At 38.3% G+C, this 25799-nt stretch overlaps 2 protein-coding genes across 2 annotated transcripts; one reads left to right on the top strand and one right to left on the bottom strand.

Moving 5' to 3' along the window:
• The first annotated feature begins 11413 nt into the window (after positions 1-11413).
• hpxb (hemopexin b) lies at positions 11414-15470 on the top strand. Its single transcript, XM_008429102.3, has 10 exons — positions 11414-11569; positions 11929-11948; positions 12229-12324; positions 12411-12553; positions 12634-12787; positions 13440-13652; positions 13756-13848; positions 14617-14747; positions 14833-14980; positions 15081-15470. The coding sequence occupies exons 1-10, from the start codon at positions 11502-11504 to the stop codon at positions 15305-15307; spliced, it is 1293 nt and encodes a 430-aa protein (XP_008427324.1). The 5' UTR covers positions 11414-11501; the 3' UTR covers positions 15308-15470.
• Positions 15471-17207: 1737 nt separating this feature from the next.
• LOC103476609 (gap junction alpha-3 protein-like) lies at positions 17208-25740 on the bottom strand. The gene is made up of 4 exons (XM_008429085.3): positions 24532-25740; positions 22143-22231; positions 21383-21942; positions 17208-20147 (listed from the first exon to the last, which is right to left on the bottom strand). The coding sequence occupies exons 2-4, from the start codon at positions 22209-22211 to the stop codon at positions 19304-19306; spliced, it is 1473 nt and encodes a 490-aa protein (XP_008427307.2). The 5' UTR covers positions 22212-22231; positions 24532-25740; the 3' UTR covers positions 17208-19303.
• Between the last annotated feature and the right edge of the window lie 59 nt (positions 25741-25799).

Genomic DNA, 25799 nt, shown 5'->3' with positions numbered 1-25799 from the left:
GTATCGCCATTAAAATGTGAATTTGACTTGTTGCTCTTGATGAGGCTTAGTAGAAGTAAAAACCCTGAAGCATTATTTCACGATGCTTCAGAGAAACAAAAAACAGTGGTGCGTAGGCCTGTCGCAACAGGAAATTCATTAATCGCATGATAATTTACAACAAACTCAGTAATTTCCACCTCCATGAATTATCGTTTTTCGTTTTTTCCTGTGTTAAAACTTTGTCCGAATTCAAAGCTTATCGATCTTTGAGAACGTGTTTTTGCACTATTATGCCAATGTCCTTGTATTACTAGACAATGGTTTCAAAACAACAATAATATGATTTATTGCAATAACTCCTGGGACAATTTGTCATCCAGAAAAATTTGTTATTGTGACATTGTAGTGCATTTTTCTGGCTAATCACCGATCTTTAAAAAGCTGATTTTGGTCGGTACAGATTTTATTTAGAAAATGACGCTAAGTTGGTGACTATTGTTAGTGTGTGTGCAGAAGCAAGCGGAGCAAAATGTAACAGTGGCTGATTTTCAGACATTTATTAAGGTAGATAAAATTGGTTTAAGCATTGGCTGATCACCGCAAAATAAGACAATCAGGACCCTAAACAAAAAGGTTTCTTTTCTGACCCCATGGGCGTCTGCCTGTATTGCAGATGAGACCAATCAATCTCAAAAACAAAACAGCTTAAATTACATTTGGAACCAGGAAGCCAACATTCTGAGGACAAAAAGTTCTGGGTCCGTCCCAGATTGTCCTCCCACTGAGACGTACATCCCACTAATGCTGGTTGATGCATATTTTACACATACCAAGGATTATGTTGGAAACACTCAAGCTAAATTTGTTATATTTTCAATGAATATACCTACATTTATGCATATTTTATGTGCAGTATTCAAATAAAAAAATCTACTTAATTTAGCTGAATTTAGTTTTTATGAAATTGTAAATAAATTTTAGCAGTAAAGGTTCATGTGGCTATACTGATCACTGATTTAGACATCTTTAAAAGTGCAAAATAATATATTTAATAAGTTGCAAATTTGGGTAGCAACAGAATTGTTTATACAGAAGTGTCTCTCTGGTTAAGATAATTAGTGACTATTATCTTCTTATATTGAGCGTTGTTGATATTTAATTAACAAGCAACGTGTTTGTAAAAATGTTTTCATATAAATAAGTCAAACAATTTGTGAAATATGAATAAAAATCAATAAAAAATGATTGTATTTTCTACAAACATAAGTATTTTTTTTATATATTTTGATTGATATTATTTTTATTTTTCTCCCAAACGGTGCTTAGTGAATCTGTGGACAGACTGCTACCCTCTGAGACGTTGACAGTTTTTGCAACACTTTGCTGCGATATTCATTCACGGTGCATCTGTTGCTCTTAGCTCAGCCACTCATCTCCATCTTATCCCGACCAAAGCTCGCCGTTGCATCCCTCAAAGCTTTTGTTAAATTCCCTCTCCTTAATGTGCGTGTGATGAATATTTTTTAGAAGCCTCCTCCGGGGCAGAGCTGATCAAAACAAATGCACCTGGACTTTTTTTTTTTTTTCCTCCTTGCAACTCCCAACTCCCCCAGGATGGGTAAAAATTGACTCCCTGGCTTCCTCCACGAGGCAATTATGTGCCATCTGTTCCCATCCTGGTTGTTCCAGCTCGTTTTGTTTCTGCGATTGTTCGTCTAATATCATAGGCCTGAAAGTGTTAGAGAGGACGTGGCGGTGGAGGGGGGACAGAAATGAGGAGTGGCATGAGGAGGAATTAATCGAATCTAACAGCCCAACCAGATCTTCCACTCTGAAAGGAGATAGTCCCACTAGAATGAGGACCATTACCATATTCATCACCTAATATTGCCTTTTGTATGCAAAGTGGAAGAGAAGAGCGCAATATGAATTTCTTTACTGTCTTCCTAATTCCATGTATGAAAGAAGCTTACAAACTTATTCTTAATTGTTTGTTCACAACAAGTCCACTTAGCAGCTAATTTATTGTGTTGCTCGCATTTATTTTGAGGCGATAATAAAAACCCATTATCCCCCCGCTGTCATATTAGAAAAATATATGTATACGTGTATGTATGTGGTTGTTCTGCTGCCATGATGAATCCCATTATTGTTTTGTTACAGTAACTATTGGGGCCATTACTCTCTGCCACACAGACAGGCTGGGAGCAGCATGTAGATTTAATTGCAGTGATGTCGCAGGCGAGGCGAGCAGCTGGATCGGAGACTTTTAACAGTGATATCAATAACGGAGCGCCACCTCAGGCCCGTATGATTTCCCATCTCTCCTGACAGAGCGAAAGATGGAAATAATCAGTCACGGCACCCAGCGAGACAGCCTGTAGGACCCTGTGTGACATCCAGCAACAGTGACGGCTCTGGACCCATCTGTGTCCAGGGGGCAGTACTCCCTGTGAGTGTGTGTGTGTGTGTGTGTGTGTGTGTGTGTGTGTGTGTGTGTGTGTTTGGGAGTGCGGGTGGAGATAATTGGTGAGAAGGTGTTGGATGGAACTCTTGCTGCTCACAGGTCATCTTATTAGATACAAAGACAAAATTCAACACCTCATCCACAACGTTTTAAGACCGGGCAGTAGGGGTGCACCGATTGCCGATCGCTGATATTTAGAAAGCCTGACCTGCCGATTCTGTCTGAAATGTTGCTAAATACAGCAAGAAAGCCTTGGGGTAAATATTGTCAACTACAAACATGCAGACATGAACTGGTGGGCCAGTTGAACCTCTCTCTCAAGGCAAAGCAGAAGAGGACAGTGGTTGATTTTTAGATCTATATTAAGGTAGGTCAGATCGGCTTCATGTGTAAGTATCAGCAATTTCCCAACAGTAATTGGCGCTAATAAATCGGTGCACCACTAGTCAGCAAGATTGTGTATATTTCTCTTTTAGGGAAAATCTGAAGAAAATATGCCCCAATTTTTGTTCATTTTGTGATTTTATCTTCCTCAGCTAAGGTCTAAAATTCAACCACTGTCCTCTTTTGCTTTGCTTTGAGAGAGGTTTGCCTGTTAGCCCCGCCCACCAGCTCACATCTGCACGTTTTCAGTTAACAAGTTGATACATTTAGCAACTTTTCAGACAAAAAAAAAATCAGTATTGACCAAAATTGAAATGTCAAACTTTTTTAAAGATCGTAATCGGCCAAACAATGGCAATCAGTGAACCTCTAGTTCGACTATCCTTAAATCTTTCCTGTGGAAAGAAAAACCACAAAACATGATGGTGGCAGTATCATGCTGTGGGGATGCTTTTCATCAACAAAGACAAAGAAGATCTTCAGTGTATTTTACTGGAATTTTTTGTGGTAGAGTTTTGAGGATGAACGCCGTTAATAAAAATGTTACAGAAACAGATCCAATGCGAATAAAGCTTAAAGTGTCTTTTCACTTCTAGAAAACGTCACTTGCCAACATCAGTTTAGAAATGTTGCAACACATTCCCAACTGTATTTGAGTCTGGACTTTGACTAGACCATTCCAACACATGAAATGTAATTGCTCCACTGTAGCACCATTTTATTTTTCTCTGTTCCAAACCGCAGCATGATGTGGTCACCACCATGTAGGATAAGACAGGGCAATGTAATACAGTAAAAACATGGGATTTTTCTGTACAATATTATATGTTTTCTGAGGCATTTCTTCTTGTTTATACTGAAGAAACCAAAGTTAAACTCCTGAAGAAGGGAAACAAATATACAGGATATTGTTGAAATTTCTTTTCACCAAATGTTTAGATGAGACAAAGTAAACATGTCAATTGAAAATTCAGTGCAGATCCATTTTAAGTTGTAAAACTAATTTTACTTTTGTTTGACACCAAAGCACGTGGAGTTTCTCATGCATAAAGACCCAAATTCTCAAATACTCAAGCATAATGCAAAAAAATAAGACCTTGTTCTGGATAACCCAATAAAAAGTTGAACATGTTTTCATAAGAACAGAAAAAAAAAATCTGATCAGTCAGAGGCAATTTTGCTGATAGTTTTTGCTTTGTATCTGTGTATTAGACTATATCAGCCAGAATTGTCTTATTTTAAATAAAACAAATCAGGTAGTCTGAGGTGAGGTCTTTGTATTTGCTGACATCTAGTGGATAAATTCTGGTATGCACTTTTGGTGAGATGAGTGTGTTCATATGAATTTAAATTAGTAATTTAACTATATATATATATATATATATATATATATATATATATATATATATATATATATATATATATAGTTAAAAAAGAAATTGTATTTTTATTGGAAAAGTAAAATAGACAGATACAGTTGATAGTATTAATATTAATGTATTGTTTTGTGGATTTTACACATTTTAGATGTCATGAAACGGGAGTATTTGAGACATTGCAGTAGGTGTATTTTAACAGTATAACAGCACAGTTCACAACACTGCTCTTCAAAGAAACTAACAAATTCTGAAAAAATCTAAATTCAGCATAAAAAGTCAAAATTGTGATTTGAATCTCAGATTTTTTAAAACTTTTCTTTCTTTTCAATGGAGCTAATCTTCTTCTTCCGTAAGCAACGATTAAGTAAATATGACACCAGTTTTGATTATATCCTTAGATGTATTTCAATTTAGATCGTGTTTTGAAGGACTTTAACACACCATCAGGCCACACTAATGTGATTTTACGCATCATATATAATTAACATTATTAAGAAGATAGATTAAAAAACAAGTTAAACTCACCACTGCTGTCTATGTCCTGTCAAAGTAGAGATGTAGTCTGTTATGATGGAAGAATTTATCTCCCAAACATCACGTTAGGCTGTGATATTTATGTATCAATGTATTTATGTACATTGATACATAAATATCAATGTACTTTATTCGATTATTTATATATATATAAAAAAATGTTCTTTTAATTGGAGCCCAAAATAATCAATTTAGGATTTTATGACTCATCTTTAAACTAAAACAGGGAGAAAAAATCTGACACATAGCACAATAGCTGGAGTCTGATGTAAATCATACCAGTGTTTTGAAGGAATATGAAGTTTGTATTTAAGACTTCACATACATTTATAGTCGGCCGCAGGGTCGGTGGCTCACTTTTCATTTTTTGTGAGTGAATTTCTGTTGAAAACAACATATTTTATATCTGTAAAACCTAATTAGCGACCCAATCTGTAAGCTAGCGGTTAGCCGCCTGAGGACTCACGTCGCATTACTATTAGCCAACGCATTTGTTTCACGTCTGTGTTGGTTTTGGCAGGTTGTGTAAACACAATGAGGCTTTTGGAGACTTTTCTGGATTCATAATGTTAATTCACACTCTTCTCGAAAGGAAAGCCCCATTTCCTCTACCCATCTCAAATTTTCCGGATAATATCGAGCGCATGAGCAGCACGGAACACGTCTTCTACTACATTTTAATGGATTACCGCCCCCTGGCGGTTGGTAAATTTTACTCAAGTAAAAGCAAAAAGTAGCCACCCAATAAACTACTCGAGTAAGAGTAGAAAAGTATTAGGTAAAAAGGCGACTCAAGTATTGAGTAACTGATAAAAACATCAATGGTTTAATATTTAAAAATGACATCATTGAATGAAGCAAAACGTAAATTTCATGGAAATGTTACATAATAATTCAGAAAATAACATAATTCCAATCCTACTTTGTGCTTTCACTTAAGTAGAATTATGCTTAAGCTGTATTTCATTACAGTTTTAGGTACTTTACCTACCTCTGACTACTTAGTATCAAGCATATTTAATCATATTTCTGAAATAACAAGAATGATGTGGCCAGTTTAGTTTTATTGTGGAGTTTTTTGTTTGGGTTATAGTTTAAAATTCCGATTAGCTGGTCAACAGCCTGTTTGAGACTGCATGCAACTTTCAATAAACCACTCTGCTTCCTCTATTCTTTGTTTAACTTGCTCCTGTTTCTACCTGGTTATGACCAAGAAACTTAAAATATGATTAACTATTGATTTTTTTTTTCAGGAGTATTGTCAAAGGTTTCTTTAAAGTCTGGTAAAATGGATTGACATTTTGGAGCTACTGTAATCCAACATGGGAGTATACAATGACACAGAGAGGGAGGGTGAAAAGGTGAGATGGGGGTGTGGCCGAGAGGAACAGACGAATGCAGCTCAGATCAAAGCCAGCAGGAAACCAAGAAGCACATAACTCAGGTACGAATACCTTTAATTACAGTATTTACAAACACATAGGTGTTACTGTGTGTAAATACAATGTAAAAAAATATGATAATACATATATATTTTCTTTTATGTGTCTAACTGAAGTTGACCTGAATAGTAATTTCCAGGATTTTAATTTTTTTGTTTGTGTAATTCCCAGTGAATAGCTTCATTGTTGAGTTTCTCTCCTGCACATCCTGAATAATCTCCTCAATTATGAATGGTATCATATATGCTGCAGTCACCTGGTAACTTAGCAACTGGAGACTGTCATTCAAAATTAAAAAGGGGTAACTTCAGACAACATAACTTTTCCAGTCCAGAGGTTTGACAGGGATTTGTTGTTGACAGGTAAATTGAAGTTTTTCTCACTCTGACCAACATATTAATCAATGTACTTTATTCGATTGTTCATAAAATGTTTTTTTTTCTTTTAATTGTAGCTCAAAATAATCAATAGACAGCAGGAGGTTGGATGTTTCCAAAGGTCCCTTTGTGTAACCGTGTGGCGGTAAACTGACACCTGCCTCTTTCAGCCGAGCAAAAGCCTTTTTGTTTTGCTTCAGCCTGTTAAAAGGCACCAAAATCCAGATTAGTAATGTGCAAAAATATTAATACCCCTTGTACTTTTTCACATTTTGTCATTGTACAAGTATTTTCTTTGTACTTTAGGTGATAAACCAACACAACATGGTGCATAACTGTGAACTGGAAGAAAAATATTTGGTTTTCAAACATATGGAACCAAATAAGATGGTCAGATTGATAGGATATAAGCCAGTTCAACATACTATTCTCCTTTTTTGAGAAAAGGAAAATAAAATTGAATTTATTCCAAGCAAAATCTGATTAAGACCCTCCATCGCTTAGTGTTGCAGTGATCAGTAGGTGGTCTGAATACCTCATTAACCTCCCAGAAACAGAACATTGGCAACCTGAGACGACATTAGTGTCCACATGAGAAACCAAACCTTGTCCAGACAAGGTAAAGTTACAATGAAAGCAAAGCCATGTCCCAGTTTTAAAACAGCCACACGTCCTTTTGGGGTTTATGTGATAGACCTCAGTCAACAGGTAGGTCAGTTAGAGTTCCTGAAGAACTGAGACAGTAATGTACAACACAACAAAGGGTGACTGTGTAGGTGAGGAGTTACGTTACTTAAACAGTCCTGATAGCTACAAATGATGATAAGGGTTTTCTATGTTAGATATATTTTAATGGTTTATTGGTATGTAACCACACTACTTTGGCTAAAATGACCCTAAAATAATTAAAACTGAACAAAACCAGAAAGAATGGCTGAAATGTTGAGCTCCAAGGTGATCAAAGCATGGTTCAGTTACTTCTAAGTACTGTAACAATTAGAAGATCCCTATATGAATTCAAGCCTTTGGCAATAAGCCCCCTCAAAGTCCCATTGTTGGAAAGAAATGAATTGGGCTGAAGAGGAAGCCGCAGACAGTTTGTCAGAAGATGGCCAAGCATTTAACTCAAGTCATAGAATCGTTCAAATTCAATGAGCCATGGTGGCTCAGGTATTATGGTATAGAGATAGTCTATGTTTCAAAGGCATTTGTGTGCATAGGCATAGAAACTACTTAGAGGAGTTTATGTTTTACTCCCTGCTAGTAGGAACAACTGTATTGCACTGTTTTAGTCTGCTGCATTTCTTTGTCTTCACAGACAAAAAACGGAGAGAAAGTTGAACCCCCTTTAAAAGCGGCTTCTGAAATTTACCATTCACAATGTTAATGAGGTCTCACTCTGAGAGAAAAGCCCTCCCTGGCTTCTCAGCCTTACTGACGCTCAGCACTCCAAAAGAGAGAGATGTGACCTTCTCATCTCCCATGTACTTTACCCCACGGGACTCCATCTTTACACCACAATCTCCTACTTTATCGCCTCCTTGGGTGACAGAGGCTCTTTCAACACTGGAGAAAGGAGAACAAGAACTTCACATTCTAAGAGAGCGACAGCAAACCGAAGTGGAGGAGGTGAACCGTGAAGTGGACAATGCAGTGATTGGAGCTCAGCGAGAGGAGCGACGCCTTCTTGAAAAGGTGGAACAGGACTACAGGGAAGCCCAGCGACACCTTAGTCAAGTGAAGAGAGAAAACTCTGCAGCTGTGAGAGTTGTGCAGTCACTTGTTGATCAGCAAATTCGTAAAATTGCACAGCTGAAGGAGCAGATTCAGAGATGGGGTTTTATGGCTGATGGATCAAACAAAAATCAGCTTCAAAGAGGTGTAGTAGAGCTTACACAACCATGGGAAATCTCTCTAACCTTGAAGAGGGTCACTTTTCTTTCAAGCTCCCTGTATAAGACGTTAAATTTTGGGGAGATTGATATTCGTGAACAGGGTATGACCTACCACATTGGAGTCTGTGGTGACCAGGGACACAAATGTGCCTTGCACTCTGGTGATACAAAGTTCTCAAACATAAATCCTCGTGAAATTCGAAAGGAACCCCAACCAAACAGAGGAGGGCAAAGGAGCAGTCCAGTGGAGAACATCAGGACAAACAGTGGGAATTTTCGTGTTGTCCGGAAACTACAGCTGTCAAGCTCCACAGAGAACGAGGATGAGCCTAAATCAACAAAGTCACCAATTCAAAGACATCGTGAGGTATCAGAATCTTCACAGGATGAAGAGGTGGAATCTGTCTGCTCAGACACACAAGGGCAAGATCTTTTTCTTGCTATTCCATCTGTCTCCAGTCAAGCAGAATCAGAAGGTGATGAGTCTGATTGCAGACATAAGGAAACAAAGAGACGCAACACAGTGAAAGGTAAAAGAAGGCAAAAAGCCCTTGTTATGGTCTCATGTGAAGAACCATCATGCCCTCTCGGAGAAAGTGATGACAAAAGAAGCACTGCGGCAACATTTTCAAAGGCTAGATGCAAGGGTTCAGACTCCAGACACAATCTTGTAGAAGCTTCTACAAAACATCATGCTCTTTCACAACAAAGCCTTTCGAAGAAGAACACCTTAAAGGAAACAGCAGTGGACAGTGGAAGTCCTTCATCCCCAGTTGATAGTGAAGATTCCTGCCACACATACACTGTAGATACTCTATGGGACGGATCTCTTAAGCAGGACCACTGCTGCTCAATCTCCACCACTGACCTTTCTAGAAAGGAACATCTTTTGATAAACGATGACAAGACTGAGTGCAGAAAACTAAGAAGAGTCAATAGAATGCGTCTCACCTCAGAACCTTCAGCATTTGAACAATGCCAAGGAAACTTCACAGAGTCTAACAAGAGCATCATCACCCCTAAAAGACAATCAAGATCTCAAACTCGGGGTACGCATAGTTTAAGTGTAAACCGTGTTGGCAGATCTCTGTCCATGTCAGCCATCGATGGTGATAAAATAAGTCAAGACAGAGACTTGATATTATGCAGCAAGGACAACAAAGATGCAGCTGAAATACCTTTTTGGGAATCGGAGGAGGGCATTGGTTTAGCTGCCTTGGACTCAGCTCTTCTGGTCAAACAGTTTGGTAAACAAGGATCAGGCCGAGCTGACTTCAATCTGCCAAGTGGCGTCCATGCAACTGCCAGAGGGCAGCTCTTTGTGGTGGATTGTGGTAATGCCCGAATCCAAGTGACAGATCTCCAGAAGAACATTGTGCAGCAAGTCTCTCCTTCAGGATCGGATAGATCTTCCCGCATCTGCAACTATTTTGATGTGGCTGTAAATTCAAAAGGCCTCATTGCCTTGACCTGTGCCGCTGAACGGGCATTGTTGTTGTTCAGCCGCCATGGACGCCTTCTGCAAACATTTGGTGGCACTGTGACTGGTTCCACAAATGAAGAGCTGGATGCTCCAAGAGGGGTCACTGTTACATGTCAAGATGAATTTGTAGTTGCTGACATCAAGCGTGGCACCTTAACTGCTTTAAAGTTGGACCCCAAAACTGGGGCAAGGTTAGAACGTACAGTTGTAACCGGGTATCACCGACCTTATTTGGTAGCAGCCTGTCTCACCACTGGCCTTATGGCAGTGTCAGAAAGAGGCAATGAAACTGGTCGTGTTCCATGCATTCGAGTCCTGGAACCCGGCTGGAACACTATCAGAATCCTTGGGGTGTGCTCTGGCCTGGGTCCTGTCCTGACCTGCCCCTGGGGCCTTTGTATAGACCATGATGGGGACGTCTTAGTGGCAGACTGGGGAAAGAAACACCACCGTGTACTCATCTACCCATCGAAAGGTGTGGGCTGGCCTCTTGTGACAGACAACCTCAATAGCCCACGGGGGCTGGCGCTTCTCCCCGACGGCCATATGGTTGTATCAGACAGCATGAATCACTGCATTAAGATCTATCGCTACAAATGAACTGCAGAAGGTGGACATTTTTTAAAAATATGTGTCACACAGACTGGTGTTGATGGTTAAATCTGTGGGTTGGTGAATTTTTCTCTTCATTATTTGGTTGTTCAATACCTAAAGGGTCATCTTTCACAAATGTCTCCCAAAAACCTTGCATATACCAGAAACGAGGACATTTAATACCAGTGCTGACAACTGTAGGTTTAAAGTTGATCTCTGAATATTTCTTTAAAACATACTTTACTCCAAGGAAACTAACCAGATTTAGAATGTGAAGTACCAGATCGGTTTGTTTACAAGGATCAAGGGTTTCTTATTTGAAGTTGAATTAATGCTCTATTGGTAATCCTTTATGATTAAGCTGTAAACATTACAACTTTAGTATTGCTTGCACCCTGTTGTAATGTTTTGTAAAGTTCTGTACTTTAAAGTAATGCATCTCTTTTTAATCTTAAAATTAACTATAAAGATGATTTTTATGTAGTTTCAGTTGTAATGTAATGAATATTATTAAAATGGATTTAATCATCTGTGTTTGTTAATTATTTCGATAATCAGACCATAAAGTCATTTTACTGACATTTCCTATTGGTTTCTTCATGTCCCAAATCTTGACTTGACCAAAAAGGAAAAGTCTGTAAAATATTAACTAAGCTGATCAGATAGTTTCTTTGCCAGTTGCATGAAATGGTCACTGGAATACATTACTACAACAAAAAACTTGCAAAAGAACATGAGAACAATAATGCCTGACCGTATAAAAAGCTAATTATGCAACAACAAAACTTCCACCTCCCTATCTGTGCAAACAAACACACAATCCAAGCTCAAAGTTTCCTAACTGGTCCACACACTCCCACACACACACACCAGTATAAAAGCACAGGCTCAACTCTTGCTCAGCTCACTTCCCAGCTCAGTTCCAGCGTGAGGAGCCACATCTGAGGACATCAGCACAGCAAACATGGAGCCGGTGATCACCAGAACCCTGATTCTGCTGGTGCTGGTCACCATCTCTACCGCAGCGCCGCTGTAAGTACCGATACATCCCACTGGTTGGTACAACTGTTACAATTACAGTCTTAAAGGTAATCTAATAGTTTAAAGCTTAAACGTAACACGAGGTGAGTTTTTTTAATGTTTATTTTCTTCAAATGTCATGACAAATCCAAGACATGCTCTTATTTATTTTTTAGAAATATACCAAATTTCTCAATTGGGAAGAAGAAACATCAATTTGTTATGCAACTCTGTTTGGTGGTTCACAAAGTTCAGCAGCCGGATCAATAAAATAAGCTGGTCTCATTGATCGGCTGCTGACTCATCATTTAGTAACGTTGTGTAATGTTGAACTGGAGAACAAAATGTAATTTCCTTTCTATCGTTCACAGACAAGACGCAGCAGGAGAAGGTGAGTCCTTCTGGTCTTAGTTACCAGTATTTCACATTTTTTATCACTTTATAACCAAATACTTCAATGTATTTCTTCGGTGTAAGTTACTCCAGGCGAATTACATAGAGAACAAAATTAACTCAGAAAAGCTGAATACTAACACCTCACTTTTGAGATTATTATCTGTAATAATATTTATTCTGTGGTGGTTCATCATGGTAAATCCAAAGGAAATACATTGAGGGTTTTTTGCTTGAAATGTTACAAATTTAAAATGCCAGTATTATCTGTAATCCAGATGGAGGCATTAGCCCTGGCGCTCCAGACAGATGTGCCGGTGTTGAGTTTGACGCCATCACTCCTAATGAAAAAGGAAACACTCTCTTCTTCAAAGGTGTGGGAAATTTTTAAAACCCCAAAAAACTGCATTTTAATGTTGTTTTTATGCTGTAATTTATGTCAAAATGTTTTTCTTCTCAGACGATCACGTGTGGAATGGCTTCACTGGTCCAGCTCAGCTCTCCAGTTTGCACTTTAAGGAACTGAATGGTCCCATCAATGCCGCTTTCCGCATGCACAACACCGAAAACCCAGACGACCACGATCACATCTACCTTTTCCAGGTAACAATAAATTAATCTGTGACGGAACAATAGGGACGTCTGATGTGGTGTCTCATAACGAGCTCTGACGTGACCTCTAGGATGATAAAGTGTACAGTTACTTCAACCAAACTCTGGAGGAAGGGTATCCAAAACAAATCCAGGAGGATTTTCCTGGAGTTCCCACCCACCTGGACGCTGCAGTGGAGTGTCCCAAAGGAGAGTGCATGGCTGATTCGGTTCTGTTCTTTAAAGGTTTGTTGGGCTAAAATGTTTATCTCACGAAGACAAACTGAACTTATGAAAATAAAAAAAACAAAAGTTTATTAGGGACATTGTAGATAGAAAATAAAAGGAGGAGTAAATTTCTGCCAAAAACTGCCGAAATATTTAGATAAATTTCAGACATTTTCTAGAAAAAAAACACAGAAAATTTCTGAGTTTGAAAAGCCAAAATTTTGCAAGACAAAATTGAGAAATTTTTAAATTTCAGAAATTTTCTATTTAAAAATATGGGAATTACTGAGTTTGAAAAATCATAAATTTGGTTTAAAAAAAAAATCAGAAAGTTTGAGATTTATTTCAGAAATTTACTAGAAAATACCTAGAAATTTCTCGGTTTTGGTTTCTCAGTAGAATTTTTTTATTATTTTACATTTTGGAAGTTTCACAAATCTAAAATTTTCAACTTTTTATTTAGAAAATTTCTGAGAATAATCTAAAAATTTCAGAGTCCTTTTCTCACAAATTTTAGACTTTTGGAGCTCAGAAATGTCCTTGTTTTTGCTAGAAAATTTCTGAATTTTTTGTCAGAAATTTGCTCCTTTTCCCCCCATCTACAATAGCTCTAAATACGTTGTTGTACATAAAACTGCTGATGAAAAACGTTAAAAATCTGCCCCTACAGGCCAGGATGTGCATGTTTATGATATTGCCACAAAAGCGGTGAAGACCAAGACGTGGTCCCACCTGCCGTCCTGCACGTCGGCTTTCCGCTGGCTCGAGCACTACTACTGTTTCCACGGACAGAACTTCACCCGCTTCCACCCCGTCTCAGGAGAGGTGACCGGCGCCTACCCCAAGGACGCCCGGCATTACTTCATGACCTGCCCCAACTTTGGTCAGTTCTTTAAGGAATAATGTCACAATTTTCATTTCTTGGTGAAAGGAATAACAGTGGATTTTATGGCTTTATTGGTTCTTGATTTTGTGCTTGACTGCAGGTCACGGAGGAAATCGGAAACCCCTTAAATGCAGCGACGTCAAACTGAACGCAGCCACCACAGACGATGGAGGCAGGACCTATTTCTTTGCAGGTAACACAAGAATGGCACTGAAAGCTAATGATTCATAGTATAACAATGCAAAATATTACATGCATGTCATATGAAACTAAACGATAGGAGCATGAAGTGTAGATCAGAAAGTCTTAAACTTAGCACTTTATCTTTAATCTCATTGGTTGGAGGTTGGCAGTATGAGAGTCTGAAAGTGGATATCGCTGACAAAAAGTACAGTTTGCAACTTTATGAAACTAAATAATGCTGGTAGCATTGATTAAAGATATTTTTGTTGTAATTGGAGCCCAAAATCTTTAATTACTGTTTAATTAGAAGTGCAACTATGTTTTTATGTTGCTCTATTTATAAAACTGGCATTTATGGCCCAACAATTTGACATTTGCAAGTTAATTAGTTTAGTTTATCTTGCTAACTCTTGTAGCTTGTTGCCAATAGTTGTTTCACTCAATGCAAGTGAAAGAAGACAATGACCCAAAACACACAACAGCTCCATCTCTGAATATTTTAGTTTTAAGTTTCAAAGTGGCTTCGCCAACCTTAAACAGAGTTGTCATCGTTACAAACTCTCTGGTATGGCTGATTAAACAAATTCTGCAAATAAGACGACTTATTGCCAGTTATCACAAACTCTATTTGGCAAAGAAACACAAGAAAACAGAGTCAAAACTGACCCACACTGAGTAAGCATCTCTGAAACAAGTTGCCTTTGTTCATTAAGGAAAACACAAAATATGCTGTGCGTAGTTATGAATATGAAGAAATAAATGTGTTGAATCTCTCTAGGTCCGATCTACATGCGTGTTGACACACACCGTGACGGATTTCATGCCTTCCCAATAACCAGAGCGTGGAAGGAGGTGAACGATGGAGTTGATGCCGTTTTCTCTTACAACAGCAAAATCTACTTGATTAAGGTAGCTTCATCCTCTAGATTCTTTAATTAATTCAAAATGGGTAAAATATGAAATAAATGCCACTTATTTCTCCAAACATTTGCAGGGCAATCAGGTTTACATCTACAAAGCAGACGCTCACTTCACCTTGATCGAAGGCTACCCTAAAACTGTCAAGGAGGAGCTGGGCATTGAGGGAACTGTGGATGCCGCGTTTGTATGCCCAAATGAAAACATAGCTCACATAATTCAAGGTAAGATGTCTAAATATTTATTTCTAATGACATGTTTTGAATTATGATGAGACAGAAGACTCAGGGATTAATTAATATCTCAACAAACATCCTCCAACAGGGAGCAGCATGCGTGACGTTGACCTCACCGCCACACCCAGGGTTATTAGCCGAAACTTTCCATTGCCGTTGTCTGACATAGACGCCAGTCTGTGCGGTGATGACGGGATAAGGCTATTTAAAGGCTCACAGTTTTACTACTATGAAAGCCCCAGGATACTGGCGATGGGCAGGATCGCACCAGTGGCCTCAGATATCACCTCAGCGCTGATGGGATGTGAGGATTAGGGAGGAGAGAGGAGGAATCTCTGAGAAACATCAAAGAAATGATCGCTAACTCAAACATTACTGCCTGATTAAGACAATTTATCATCTGCAACTTTGGACAAGCCTTGTGTCATGCAGTCAAATTTGTCTTTTGTTTGGAGAATAAAAAGCAGAAAGAAAACCACTCCAGTCTGTTCTTTTTGGTATCAATGCATAGTCTGTCCACTAGAGGACCCACTGTCCACATCACACAGGCTGCAAAAGCATTTAAATATTTCCCAGGTTTGGAAAAAGACCATTAAGAATTAAATACATTTGTGGTTCTCCAGAAAAATCATTCTACAATGACTATAACACAATGATATCTTAATTTATACAGCATGGAAAAAACTGTTCAAATGTCCAGCTGGTGCATCCCTCCACTGTTTAGAGGACTATCACAAAGCTTAAATACTAAATGTAGAGTTTAGACCCAACAGATATTCCTTGTCATTATTTTAAGGCACAACTACACCACTTCAGAAAATTTAACAAGGTGATTGTAGTTAAGCTTCTGTTGAAGTGAGGATAAATGTTGGCCCTGCTCTTCCCCCACTAAACAGACCTGAAATATCTGCATTTATTTTTGATAATACCAAATAACATTGGTAAAAACTGGCTCACTTTTCCAACTTACAGGGTTTTACAAACTACCTGAGTCCATATTGGAGCATGTGGACCCATACTCTTCAGCATGGGTCAGGACAGCTATAATCGGCATTCAAGGCCTTTTCACGCCCTGGAGAGGTCTTTGTTCACTCAAAATCCCTGGGACATAAAGGAAGCGCTGGCCTCAGCAGATTCAGAGTCCAGACAGTGAGGACTCACATGAACACGAGACCTAAACGGCAGACATTACAAACTATTATCATTACAAACCCAGAAATATTATATATTACCACCAGTTAGAAGTTGATATGTCACTTAGCTTAATTACTTTATATTTAATTATCAACAATTTGAATACATGTCAACCTATTGAATATTTGTTAATTTGAATACATGCTTTAGCAGTTAAATACTATTGATTTTTATTTATCCAATTGTTGACCTACAATTAACACATTCTGGACTGTTCTTATTGGCTGTAGACTAAATTAATTTTATTTGTTAGTAACCACAAACCTTTAATGTATTGGTTAAAGGTTTCTAAAACAGATTTAGCATTGGGTGCTACACATTTTCAACAACGGAGAAGTTAAAATAGCATCGATTCCCCTCTAGCTAGCTGTTAGCTTTGGGCTGGCTGTTAGCTTCTTCGATCTTTATGGATAAAGAGAACAGCTAGCTACAGCGGAAACTACCGACATTCAGAGTTATTTAAATCAGAAAAGATACCGACATAAAAGTTAGGAGAAGTTAGCGTCTTACCTGCAGGAAACAACTTTTGTTAGCATCTTTATCAAGGATTAACCCAGTTTAGTTGATGGTGTTAGATAAAATGAAATGCTGGTCTAAATGGGACCAAGGTGAAAATCAACTTCTACCATTTTGAAACAACTCCAGTCTCAAATTAAACAGTTTAATGGCCTTTAAGTTTAAGTTTACAAAGTAAACTCACTGATTATTGACAGGAAATAATTCCTGCCATAGATTCACTATACTTAGCGATTCAATGCAAACGTGATGACAGTTTAAAGGTTCATAAAATAGTGCTAACAACTCTGATGTTTTCATTATTGCGGGAGTTAGTATAGCAAAACCTTCAAACAGTCTGGCTATGAATGTATCTTGTTCCAGAATATTAATGTTGAACTAAATTTAGCTAAATTTAATCTTACTATATATCTGTGCTCAATGTTATTAGTTTTTATAATGTGGAATCTTGAAAATTATCATGAATAACATATTTTGAGTGGTGTAGTTTTATCCTATTTATTTAAAAATAAAGCAGCAAAACAAAAAAACAATTGCTACAGTACAAAAAATTTATTCAGAAAAAGCTCTGTCAGTATTTGAGGTAAATGAACATTTACATCAACATGATTGCTAACAAAATGTTCTGTCGAAAATCACTTTGCTTTTAAAGACAAGGCATGTTTCAATCTGGTTGTTAACAAGTGATGTTTCTTGAAAACAGACAAGAGAAACTACAAGTCAGAGAGCTAAAGCATTTTTCAAATCTTTTTATCTGAATATGGTTAAAGGCACATCTACGGTTTAAGAGCTAAAGGTCAGAGGAAATATCAGCCACTGTGGTTTCATATATTGTCCATTCCTTAAATTATTATTTTTCAATTACCATAAATAAACAACTCAACATAGAAAACTCCATCTATTCTATATTCAGATCTGTATAGCTGTTTAAATCTTCATTTACATAATATTACAGGTTAAAACGGAACATTTCACCAAAAGAAATAAGCAAAAATAAACTTTGCACACATAATAGTTACAACTCCTTTAACACTTATTTTTTTGCTATTGTTTTTTTTTTCTTTTTAGAAAATAACTAAAATATTTTCATTCTTTGGTGAAACTCAGAATTGCACCAGAGATAAGCTTTTCCAAAATATAGTTGCCATACATCAAAGCACAATTTTTCATTATATATTTACATATTTATAAACTTTATATAGTTTAACCCTGATATAACTGCATAGATTTTATTTTATAGACATTAAAAACAAAACTAAAGCACCTGAACAGACACGCATGCACAGCCTGATTGACTTTGTCTCAGGGTGGGATTATAATCCCTCTTCATTGAAACTACAGGCTGCATAATAGCAGAACATCAATACAAAAAAGACCAAAAGACTGATATTCTCTGTCATCATGAAAAAAAAAATAGAAATAAAAGTGCAAACCTCTTCTTTAATATCATTTAAAAAGTATTGCTGCTCCCAAGATCCAAAGCTTGCTAGTTAGCTCAGTTAATTCTCAACATTAGGAACATAATGCAGTTGAGTTTGTGCTAGTCCTGTGTTTACTTAGGACATCTGTTAGCATATTTAGAGGCATATAATGTCATTTCAGCAGGATCAAATTATATTTGACAAATAAGATTGGTGTTTGACTATTAACACCTAAAACTATCTCTTGGCTAGCTTATCTTAAATGCTGAAAGCCATGAATAAGCTTATATGAATAAGTTATAGCTAACTTATAAAGCAATGTATGATAAGAAGAGAACATGAACTGGGTTGATATCTAACAGACGAGTTAGATTTAAAGATCAACACATTTAACATGTTTTATTATTAACTGCAAAACTTGAATCATGCTAACTTAGCTTAGCATACATGCTAAAAAGGGGTTAAATAAGATGGCTGGGATATTGTTAAATATCAAAACAGTATTTATAGATCCAGGTGATTGAAACAACCCTTCTGAGAGTTAGATTGAAAGGCCAATACGTTTGGTTATTGATTACAAAAAGAGACTAGAGACTAGTTTAGCCTAACATAAATGCTAAATGTAGGTATAAGGTTGTTCACTAGTTATCACAACCATGTGCAACAGAATGCAAAGTAGTTGAGTTAGTCTCTAAAAAGTTAGACTGAAATATCAACCCATTTCACATGTTTAGCTATTTTCTACAAAAATAAATAGACACATGGCCAACTTATCTTAGCATGAATGCTAAGAATGGTAATCGAGTTGAATCGTATGGAACTGGAGTTTGCTGCTCATAATTCTTTAATGTGGTACAGTGTATTGAGATATCTACTGGCAGTAAAGCAGAGATGCTCAACCCTACTGACTGTGAAACCATCCAATGAAAATTTAACAACTATTATTCATGTATATGCTATGCTAGTTAGCACCATAACTCCATAGAATCACATAGACACCAAAACAGAATTAAAGCTCCAATCTTACTGTCATATCTTGTGTTTCTTTCATGATACCCCTTGCTTCTTGATATGAACTAGTCTTAAATTGTGGCAGATACTGTGGTTTGGTTTTATGGGCATACGGGTAAAAGAAAAGCACATGTGCATCGTTTTATAAATGTGAGCGTCTACATTTTAGCTACACAGAAAGATCATCAGGGCGAGCTCGAGCACCACAGGTCTTGTTCACCATACTGGGCCTCCTTAAATCTGTCCCGACAGCAGAGGGAGGCTGATGCATTTCCGCCCTGGTTATCACTGTGAAATCATCACGTGGTTCTATGCTAGGTGATGTGGCGACAGTGTCTTCTAGATCCACTGCTGTCTCCTCCGGCGCGAGCAGAGAGAGAGGTGTATTTCGAGGAAGAGTTGGAAATGTGGAGCGTTGCTTCTCTTCCAGACATGTCGTCTCCTCCTGAGAGGAGGAGGAAGAGGTAGAGGGCAGTGGAGATGGAAGAGGATATGTGGGGGAATTTTCCTCATTGAGATTCTGAAGCTCCAAAGCCATGTTTCTATAATTCTGCTGCATTTCCGCAAGGTGTCCACGGCTGTCTTCACTCTCACCATAGACAGAAGCAGGCAGCGACTCCATCAGGAAGTCCTCTTGGTGGCTAGCAGCACTGCCCACATTAAGTCCTTCAGACACTGGTATTGTAGCCATGTTAGTGTTTAAGGAAATCACTGTGTGGGAGGTTCCGGTTGGACTGTAAGTTCCTCCTCTCATTGCTTCACCTCTCACCGCACACACATTAGAAGACACTGGCAAACACTGGAGCCCTGTTGGAGAGGTCTGTTCAGAAATCGTCTCTGCGTCTCCAGGCTCATTGATGCCTATCAGTGACAGACTGTCAGGAGCAAACTCCTTCGTGACCCCGTGCTTTACTTTCTTCCAGCCCAGGTGGTAGATCTCAAGTAGGTTGAGGACCAAGGAGACACATGCTACCACTAGCATGAAAATTATGAAGATGGTCTTTTCAGTAGGCCTAATACGACAAACAAAAACATAGGAAATAAAAGAAAAACAACAAAAAGAAAAACTTTGTTCAATTGGAGAGCAACATTTTCAGCTGCTGCAGTTGTCTTTGCACTGCACTATGTCAAACAAACCAAACCCTTTGAGAAACCTGTTCCCCTCCTCGCCTGTGGTGGCGCTGCATCAAGAACCACTGAAGGAAACAACACAAAAACCTCTGAAAAAGATATGGTCAAAACGTCCTTCCTCACAAAATGTAAACAAAGTCTCTCCAGCCTACTATCACTTGTGCACCAGACACCAGGATATCTAACGTCCTCTGGTTGAGGCAGAGACTACCACCAAGCTTGGAGGGAACAGTCCACCCTTTTCTGGCTGAGAACCTTGGCCTCAAATTTAGTGGAGCTGGTTCACACTTGGCTTTGAACTGCTCCATTACATACTGGGGGTCATGCACTGAGTCCCCACAAAACAACATCATCTGCAAGAACAAACGATGAAACCCCTAGCTTCTTGAACACCCTCCTTTCCAAGACTACACATTGAAATCCTGTTCAGGTACACCACAAAAAGGAAACGCGACAAGAGAAGACCCCTGGTGAAACTTACCACACAATGGAAACACGCTAGACTTTGTATTTTGAATGTGGACACAACTCTTGATTTCTTAATTATCCAATCAAGGGTAACCCTTAAAAGCATCTCTGACCCAATACTTCCCCTATTTCTGAACACTCGCATATGCAGCACAACCTAACTCCAATGACCTCCTCAGCAAATCTGCAAGGGTAAAAATCAGGTCCGTTATTCCAAACCAATGCCCCTATTGAATTTAAGGTTTGACAATCAGTCAATTGTCCTTTTCAACAGTCTAGAGGAAGCTTTCTTAAGGAAGATCTCCCTGTTGTTGGACCAGTTGGCATTATAGAAAATTTGGACCACAACCCTGGTCTGCCACTCCCCACCTGTTACCATGTCCTTCTTGTGGCATTGAAAAGTTGTTTCAACCATGACAGGAAGCTGATAACTGTGACCCTGACCCTGAGTACATCTGGACAGAGGACATGGTGACTGGATTAAGAAGATCCTCAAAGTCTTCCATATATTCCACCAAATATATATGTACTTGGTAATCTTAATTGGCCTAAAATAAGAAAACCTGAATCTGATTTACTGTAAGACAGGGAGAAAAAGGTTATGTGTCTTCAGATGTACATAGAAACCAAGAATATAAAACTTCCTAACCTGGAGATGAAGCAGTCCACAGTGTTGGGGCAGGGCCAGCGGCCACATTTATAAAGAGGCCTCAGGTGGAAGCCATAGAGAAAGTACTGCCCCAAGATGAAGCCCACCTCAAACAGAGTCTTGAAGATGATGTTGAAGATATAGGTCCTCAATAAAGCTCCGCGGATACGAATCTTCCCATGTTCATCCCGGATTGGCGGTTTCTCCTTTCTACCACCTCCTCCCCCTCCATCACCGACTCCATTGTGATAGAAAGGATCGTCGTCCTCCTGATGTCGTCCAGATTTTCGGAGGTCTTCCTCCCTCTCTCTTCTCTTCTCTTCCATGCGCACGATGTGCAGCACATGGCCAAGGTAGATGAGAGTGGGCGTAGAGACAAAGATGATCTGCAGCACCCAAAAACGGATATGAGAGATGGGGAAGGCCTCGTCATAGCAGACGTTCTCGCAACCGGGCTGCTGGGTGTTACAGGTGAAGTCGGACTGTTCGTCACCCCAAACTTCTTCAGCGGCTGCGCCAAGAACCAAGATACGGAAAATGAATAGGACAGTAAGCCAAACCTGAAAAGGGAAGATGAAACAATTACAAAACACCGGTTAGCTAAAGATTTCTGAGGCACTTCTGCCGTGGGAATGACATTTTGTCCTTCATGAAAAGCGTGTCTCCATTTTAGAAGTTAGAGATCTACTTATCATGGCCACATTAGGAAATGGCAAAGAAGATTAAAAAATGTGAATATGGGATGGTAATGTATAGTTACCTTTCCAATCACAGTGGAGTGTTCTTGAGCATTTTCCAACAGTCGCCCTAGAAAGCTCCAGTCACCCATTTTTCCCTTGATTTTCTAGCCTGGAAGACGATAAAAAAAATGATGATTATCACAAGTACTCGCAATAAGCTACAAGAAGGCTGCAGAACACCTTTTGGCCAAAATAACCAACTACAATTCTCCAGGTCTTTAAGCCAGAGGATACATTTCTGTGCCTTTTCTGCATCTATTTGACCTGTTCTCTTTGCACTACTGTGACACTAAAGTATTTATCATTATTATCAGCATGTTGAAACAGTATTTTTGCTTGAAATACCCCTCCATGACTTTGTGTGGACTGGCTAGTGAGAGGACAATGTGGGAATGAGTGGATGACAGGTTGTCCCTGTTGAATGCTGGACTCATCACATCCCAGGAATGCTGATGGGAGCAAATGTTTTCCTGGGATTTACTGATATGAATGAAAACAAACTTGCAAGTAATGTAAGTGAAGTGACTGCATGACCTCATATAGTGCTGTATTTACATGTTAAAATGGCTCAGTCAAAGTACAGAGGACTTTGATTGGGCGGAGAGTCTCTCTCTGACCTTTAGTCATGAAGGAAAGGAGAATGGAAAAAATACCTAAAAGTTTCTTATGGTGAAAGTGTTATTCTGTGACTAAAGTCAGTCATATCAAAGCTACTGAAGCTAACCAGGAACATACACTGTAAAAACACAAAATATTACCAAGTATTTTTGGTCTCGTTTCTAATACAAATATCTTATTACACAAGACAAAACTAATTTAGAAGGTACTTTTTTAGCAAGGAGCTTATATGAAGTCAATAACTCCTTATTATTGATTAAAAAAACACTAGTTCCACTGGTACTGCACCGTTACCTAGTAACCCCCGGTTGTCACCTAGCAACCGGCGGCCGTCACCTAGCAACCCAGTTCTAGTTCCGCATGGAAAAATGTCTTTTATCTGCCAGTGGAACCAGTACTTTTAATCAATATTAATAAGGAATTGTTGACTCCAAATAAGATCCTGTATCTGTAAAGTTACTTGTAAGTTGGTTTTGTCAAAGTGTCCTAAAATATTTGCACTATAGAAACTCGACCAAACACTCTTGCCTGGGCCACCAGTCTGACAGCAGAGTGTGTAGATGTACATTATGTGTTGACGTGATGAAATACCACGGGCCAGGACAGACAATAGAGAAGCTGCCAGATGGATATTGTCCAGGCTGGTGCATGCTTTTGATGGATCAGGGCTCTTTGTCCTCAAATGACCCAAACAGTTAACTCTTAGATCACCGATTGAATAACAAAATACTCACCATGAAAGCTGCAGCCGCCACTTATCAGACAATTAGCTTCTTACTGTATGTTTTCACACACTGCAGTTTGATGAAACCAAGGGATTAAATCTATATACAGACTCAACAGATTATAGTAGTATACAAATATACAAGTAAAGTAAACAAAAATAATGTATAGATCTCGCACTTTTGGTCAAAAACGTGCACTTTGCAAACACAAAAATGCATAATTTTTGTGTATCTAGAAAAGAAAATATTTAAAGAAATTTAAAAAGTACATATGTTGGCATTATCACAGCTTTAAGATGCCACAGTTTTACCAATAAGGAAATATTAAGTCACACAAAAGAGAGGAGAAATCTGTGCTGAGGAAAAGCTTGTGGTAAGAAGCAATAAATCAATTAATGACATGAAAAATTAAAACTAGCTGAATAATTTCGATTTTCATGATTTATTGTTTAATCTTTTTTATTTTTCAATCAGAAAAAGTCTTTTTTGAAAGACAATTTTGTTTACGGAGACTTAATAACTAATTTTATTTGCTATTTCTATTGTTTTGTTTGTTCATTTTGCATTTTTAAAAATGTCTTCCAGTTCCAGAGGCAAATGTTTATTACAATTTTAAGTGTATTGATCTTTGCATATGTTCTTGCATTGTTATGCAATTAACATTATATTACTTGAAAATAGTGTCAAAAATTGCAATATCATCATTTATTGCCATAGCTTCTGGGACAATTTATTGTCCAGTAAATTTGTTATTGTGATTTAAAAGTTAAACTAAGGATCAGTTAAACTTTTGGTCTGTTAAAAGTTTGCAGACGCAGTTTAACAAAAAGACAAACTTCCATGAAAGTTTTCAAGGCAAAACATAACATTTTACTTGATTTTTTTCCTATTAATTAACTGAAACCAAATTAATAACTCTGCGCTATTAAGTAAGAGAAGCTTCCTGTTTCCAAAAGGAAATGAACGCAGCATGAGAAGATTAGATAATCCAGCAGGAGGAAGGATGATAATCCCTCCTCTTCCCTCCCACTTCAGACTACCATCACTCCAGCATCCACCGGCTTACCGCTCCCTCCCGGCGGCGGGCTTCTCCTCTCTTCCCGTCCCTTCTTCCTCTTCGTTTTCTTCCTTATTTTAGTCTCACGGGCACGGGTGGGCTCGAAACACGAGGAGAGGAAGACAGAAAGATGGAGAAGTTTTTTTTTCCTTTTGGAAGACGCGCGGAGCTACTTTTGGTGTTTCAAAAATAAAAAATAAAAAAAAAGTTGGGTGCATGTGGAAGCCGTCCCGCGAAGCGCAGCGGCTGCGTCCCGCGTGGCCAAGGCCCTCCGCCACTGTCGCACACTTTGGTGTCCCCGTGCATGGGGCGCACGAGGGGGGCTACGGGGGTTCGGTGCTTGCGCGCGCGCATTAATGTTTTGAGAGGCCACTCAGAAGTCACGTTCCTCCAAAACCAACAAGCGCGGGGGAAAAAAACGAATAAAATGGGCATTGAGGCAAGGCCGATCAAAGCTTTTTTGGGACCGTGGGCAAATTTTCATTTGGGGCCCCCCACACCAACATGTAAACACCAAGAGTTGGGGTTGTAACTAGTTACATTTAAACTGTTGTATTTACTTGAGTAACTTTTCTGAAAAGGTTTACTCTTAGGAGTATTTTTTTACTTTGCTGTACTTTTTACTTTTACTTTTTTATTATGAAGTATTTCTACTCTAACTGGAGTAAAATTTAAGGATTGGGGAACAAATGTGTTTCAAGTAAAAATTTACCAGACAGACACACACCAGCAGTTTTTGTTAAAGTTTCATAAGCTTTTTATTTAAAGAAACTGTTTTCTTTTGCCCGATTTTGTTATTTTTTGCTGCTTACATGAATTATTGTCATTTTGGTTCTTAAAATACCAAAATTTCCACTTAACTATATTTTGGTCTTTCTGATTATATAATTTTTAAATAATTGATAATTTGATCAGTTACTCAGTTAGTAGACTTTTTACCAAATACTTTTTCACTCTTACTTAAGTAATTTCTTGTTTTTTACTTTTACCTGAGTAAAAATATGTTGACGTAATGCTACTCTTACTTGAGTGCAATTTTTGGATAGTCTGGCCACCCCGGTCAGCACCAGATGTGTCATCATTCCTACTCTATGTGTGTAAAACACCTGCTATCGTTAGTGTCATTTGTAATTAGCTTACATAATGACATAATGGTACTGATTTTAACTTACACAAGAAGTAAACAAGGAAAAAAATAGATTTTGAAAGGCAGCGAGTTATGTAAGTGTGCCATATTATTTAACTATTTTAAAATAACATCAGCTAATAAACACTAA

This window comes from Poecilia reticulata, chromosome 2 (assembly GCF_904066995.2).
Source record: "Poecilia reticulata chromosome 2, P_reticulata-male-v2, whole genome shotgun sequence".
Taxonomy (NCBI): Eukaryota; Metazoa; Chordata; class Actinopteri; order Cyprinodontiformes; family Poeciliidae; genus Poecilia; species Poecilia reticulata.
The sequence above is the reverse complement of the archived record's forward strand: the minus strand, read 5'-3'. Positions and strand labels throughout refer to the sequence as shown.